Genomic DNA, 5,000 nt, shown 5'->3' with positions numbered 1-5,000 from the left:
CCCACAGCCACTCATTTAGATCAAACCAGCTGGCTAACTGTTGGGAGTGCCCAGGGGAGATGGGCACACAGAACAACCTGTTATGAGGGAGAGTGAGAGAGATGGAGGGGAAGAGACAGAGAGAGAGAGTGAGAGTTAAAGAGATAGAGGGGAAGAGACAGAGAAAGAGAGAAAGAGAGGGAGAGTGAGAGAGAGAGGGAGAGTGAGAGATAGAGGGGAAAAGACAGAGAAAGAGAGAGTGAGAGAGAGAGGGAGAGTGAGAGAGAGAGGGAGAGTGAGAGAGAGAGGGGAAGAGACAGAGAAAGAGAGAAAGAGAGGGAGAGTGAGAGAGAGAGGGAGAGTGAGAGAGAGAGGGGAAGAGACAGAGAGAGAGAGAGAGAGAGAGAAGAGAAGGAGAGTGAGAGAGCTAGAGGGGAAGAGACAGAGAGTGTGTTAGAGGAAAGGAAGGGAGGGATGGGAGAGATAGATAGAGATAGAGAGGGAGGGAGAAGCAGAGATAGTAAAGGCTGTGAATGTTATTAAAAGTCTGATGTTTATTTTTATAACCAGGCGACAGCTGGGTGCAGTGATATGGTGACCTTGCTGTGTGTGTGTGTGTGTGTGTGAATTAGCAACGAGAGGGGGGAGAGCTAGCGTGTGCTAGTGGAGACAGCAGCCAGAGAGGGAGAAGATCTCTAATTTACATGGCTTTGTGTACAGTTTTGGTTTGGATTAGTATGTTTTTACATACAACACTAAAATATCACACAACCACGTGCCACAGCTATGAGTGATTGGCTGTATAATACCTAAAAAGCTTTGAAACTTGAAGACAAACATGTCCACTCTAGATAAGGTGGACTTTTGGGTTTGACTGACATCCCTGGCTTTGAACTTGGCTGAGTCTCTTATTGGCTAAAGTCTGAAGCTCACTGAGAACTATCAGAGGCTGAAATCTCTGTGATGTTTTACCAGGCTGAGCGGGGAGTCTGGCGTACGGAAGCCTGTGGGAAATAGAGGATATGTCTGATTTCAACTATCTTCTATTTCCAACGGACTCTTTCATATTATACCCTTATCGTAGCAGATAATGACTTCACTGGGGAGGGAGAGGACCTGTGATCCTCTCTCTTTGTGTGTGTGTGTGTGAGTGTGGTCCATGTGTGTATATGTGTGTATATATTTGCTAGTTATAGAAATAAAAATCACACTCCCACCCATACCATTTTCCCATGTGCTAATGACTCATGATAATGATAATGATCTATCTCTCTTCCCCTCTCTACCTCTCCCCTTCTCTCTCACCCCTCTGCCTCACTCTCCCTCACTCTCGCTCTCTCTTTCTTTCTATCTCTTTCCCCCTCTCTCACCACCCCTCTCTCCCTCACTCTCCTCTCTCTCTTTCTTTCTATCTCCCTCTCTCTCCCTCTCTCTCCCTCACTCTCTTTCTCTCTTTTCCCACTCAACCCCCCTCTCTCTCTCCCACTCTCTCCCTCCCTCCCTCCCTCTCTCTCTCTCTCTCTCCCTCTCTCTCTCTCTCTCTCTCTCTCTCTCACAGCTGCTCCAGAGGAACCAGTTGCCGAGGGTTCCAGCCAACTCCTCTCAGTGACAAACGAATCCCCTGAGGCGGTAAGGCATCCCTTCCTTCAGACAGACACCTTATCCATCCTGGGCAAAACCTCCTTGTTTTAGAAACCGTATTGCAATGGACACATTTGGTGCTCGAGGTTAAATGAAGGTGCTGTATGCATGTGTGTTTGTTGTCTGTATGTGTAGATCGGTACCTGCACAGCTAAGAATGGTCACCCACAGCCCCGCATCATCTGGTACAAGGACGCCAGCCCCTTGCCTGAGGTCAAGGACATCAACGAAGGTAACTAGAAAAGAAAACCCTTTAATCACACCAAAGTACTGTGCTGTAACTAGCACTGTTCTTAATTCTTTTCTGCAGCAGAGGTGTATATATGAACTAGGCAACATACTAATTTCTCTCTTTAGATTCTGAAATCTGTATGTTGAAATATGAGTGTAGGACTTTGTGCTGTTTTTGGATCCTTTACTTAAGTGCTATGAAAAGACCACACCCAAGGTTATCTGTGTGATATAAGAGTTGACTCTTCTTCAATCCCTCTTTCTCCTCTCCTCTCCCCCTGGCCCTCCTCCTGCTTGGTTCTCCTCTCCTCCCCCTGGCCCTCCTCCTGCTTGGTTCTCCTCTCCTCCCCCTGGCCCTCCTCCTGCTTGGTTCTCCTCTCCTCCCCCTGGCCCTCCTCCTGCTTGGTTCTCCTCTCCTCCCCCCTGGCCCTCCTCCTGCTTGGTCCTCCTCTCTGACCGTCAGACATGTACATGGTGCCCTCCGTGGTGAAGGAGTCATCGGGTCTCTACACCATCAACAACCAGCTCTACATCAAGGTCCAGAAGGCCGACAAGGACTCCAAGTTCCACTGCGTGGTCGAGTACATGATGCCCGGCGGCGCAGCGGAGCAGAAGAGCTCCACGCCCTTCTCCCTCAGCCTGCACTGTGAGTCCCAACCTCCTTGTCTAGAAACATTCACACTTATTCATTTAGCAGACGCTTTTATCTAATCTATACATCAGGAGCAGTCCCTTCTCCCTCAGCCTGCACTGTGAGTCCCAACCTCCTTGTCTAGAAACATTCACACTTATTCATTTAGCAGACGCTTTTATCCAATGTATACATCAGGAGCAGTTTAGAGGTTCAGTATCAAGGACACTTACACACTTGATAAGGAGGTAGTGGGGAATCGAACTAGCAACCTTCCAATTACTAAAGAACTCCTCTACCCCCTGTTCCACTGTCGTCCTAGAAACACTCTCGTTTCCTGCATGCCACTCATAATTACCTCCAGCAAGGAGGTTATGCGATCGGGTCCGTTTATTCATTTATTTATTTATTTGTTTATTTGTTTATTTGTCCGTTTCTGCTGGACTTTGAACACCTTTTTCATGGGGTCTTTTTCAACTTTAAATAGCCTAAAGGTAGATTCTCCTTGAGTGTGTTTCCTTCAGAGATGTAGTGTATGCTTAACCCACATGGGAATTAAACTTTTTTTTTGGTTGCAGAATATTTATTTCTTTACTTTCACATTTCACAATCTCCACAGCTGAAGAAAATGTTTCTTTATTTTCTTTGCAATATGCAATTTGGGCGTATTTTCATTTTTGTGAGAAGAGATGACATTGAGATGACACAGGAATAACAATTGTTTGGTACTGGACACAAAGCAACATTAGTATAAACTCTACTCTGGCTAAATACGAACTTAAATACGAGGGCTTTCCTATCGGACAATCCACTGCTGAATTGAAAACGGTATATCGAACATATTAGATCTTCATTCTATACGTTCTGTAGTTGACTGTATTTTAATTAATAATGCACATTTATAGATACCACTCAAAATACGAATTGATATGTATATGTATGAATCATCTGTGCCCCTTTCTGTGTGCGTCTATCTCTCCATTGATAACCCATAGGATGCCATCAATCATTCGACCAACCCACAGAGTCTCGAGTATGCAGAAAGGGATGTTAACACCTTGTCCTACATAACAGATCTGTATATGTATGAATCATCTGTGCCCTTGTTTACCTCTCCATCAGACGCCATGGAGGTCATGACCTTCGCCACAGTCAACGTGGGTCCAATCAAAGAGGGCGATGACGTCAGCATGACGTGTGAGACAGACGGAAACCCCCAGCCTGAATTTGATTTCATGAAAGCCGTGAGTGACTGACTAATAGTATCTCCATGGAATCTTGTGCCACCCATTTGTTTGCTCACGTTAATAAACGAGTCATCAAGACAAATTCCTTGTTTGTGCAAACATACTTGGCCATTAAACCTGATTCTGATTCTGATTCTGACCTTTCACAAGTCGCCGCTTGAGACTTTAGCTACTGGATGACCTACATTTTCCTCTGGATTAATAAAGTATCCATCTATCTATCTATCTATCTATCTATCTATCTATCTATCTATCTATCTATCTATATATCTATCTATCTATCTATCTATCTATCTATCTATATATCTATCTATCTACAGTATCCATCTATCCATCTATCTATCTATCTATCTATCTATCTATCTATCTAATAGTATCTCCGTAGAAACGTGCCCAGTCCCAGTCATTGGGCATGTGCCACTGCCCATGTGTTTGCTCACGATTCACATGTCATCAGTTTTGCAGGCTTGAGACTGCGTCTAACGGTCCATCTGTTTGCTCACGGAAATAATAGAGTCATCAAGACAAATTCCTTGTTTCTGCAAACTTACTTGGCCAATAAAACTTGATTCTGATTCTGATTCTGATTCTGATTCTGACGTTTCACACGTCGCCATTTTTGCGGGCTTGAGACTGCGTCTAACGGCCCATCTCTGCCTTAACCCCCACAGGGCGACCGCATCGCTGATGCCAAAGGCCCAACTATGACCCTGAAAAAGGTGACCCGTGACAGTGCGGACACCTACACGTGCTTGTTCTTGGACTGCGACTTCAGCGATTGTGACGAGATCACCAGGACCCTGGAGTTGACCGTGCACTGTGAGTACTACCAAACAGAGCCACTTATTCATCATCACAAAAAGGAGAAAAAGGGCTTCACATTTAGTTTGTAATTCACAAAAATTAGAGTTACTCACTTTACTTTCAGAGGTCATCATTGTGACTTATATTTTAGCCTACAAGGTAACCTATAGCCAAATAGTTGTAGCCTAGCCTAGCCTAGCCTAGCCTAGCCTTGCCTAGTAACCCACTGCATAGAAGAACATGTAATCAGTACTACGTATGCGTATGTCTTGTAGTCTTGTAGTGATATCTAGTTAGCACCACACACTAACAAACACAAAACACAAGTGTGTGAGTTCTATCAGCAGACATCCCTGTTTCGATCATAGAGTAACAATCATATCACGAGTATCACGGTTTAAACGTGGCCTTGTTCTTCCTCTCCCCGCTCTGCTCTCTTCCACTCTTCCACTCTCTCTATCCTCCTT

General features: G+C 44.9%; 1 protein-coding gene across 1 annotated transcript in view; it reads left to right on the top strand.

Annotated features, from left to right (window-relative positions):
- The window catches only part of LOC308382498 (basal cell adhesion molecule-like), a gene marked incomplete at both ends in the record, with an annotated part of 18,897 nt that extends 14,349 nt beyond the window's left edge, over positions 1-4,548 (top strand). Inside the window, 5 exons of the mRNA XM_080860905.1 lie at positions 1,538-1,608; positions 1,756-1,852; positions 2,315-2,497; positions 3,605-3,726; positions 4,401-4,548. Coding sequence (XP_080717031.1) covers positions 1,538-1,608; positions 1,756-1,852; positions 2,315-2,497; positions 3,605-3,726; positions 4,401-4,548 — 621 coding nt within the window. The remainder of the gene's footprint in view (positions 1-1,537; positions 1,609-1,755; positions 1,853-2,314; positions 2,498-3,604; positions 3,727-4,400) is intronic.
- Between the last annotated feature and the right edge of the window lie 452 nt (positions 4,549-5,000).

Source organism: Sprattus sprattus, assembly GCF_963457725.1.
Source record: "Sprattus sprattus genome assembly, contig: scaffold_247, whole genome shotgun sequence".
In the NCBI taxonomy this organism is placed as follows: domain Eukaryota; kingdom Metazoa; phylum Chordata; class Actinopteri; order Clupeiformes; family Clupeidae; genus Sprattus; species Sprattus sprattus.
This window is presented reverse-complemented; position numbering and strand designations above follow the sequence as displayed.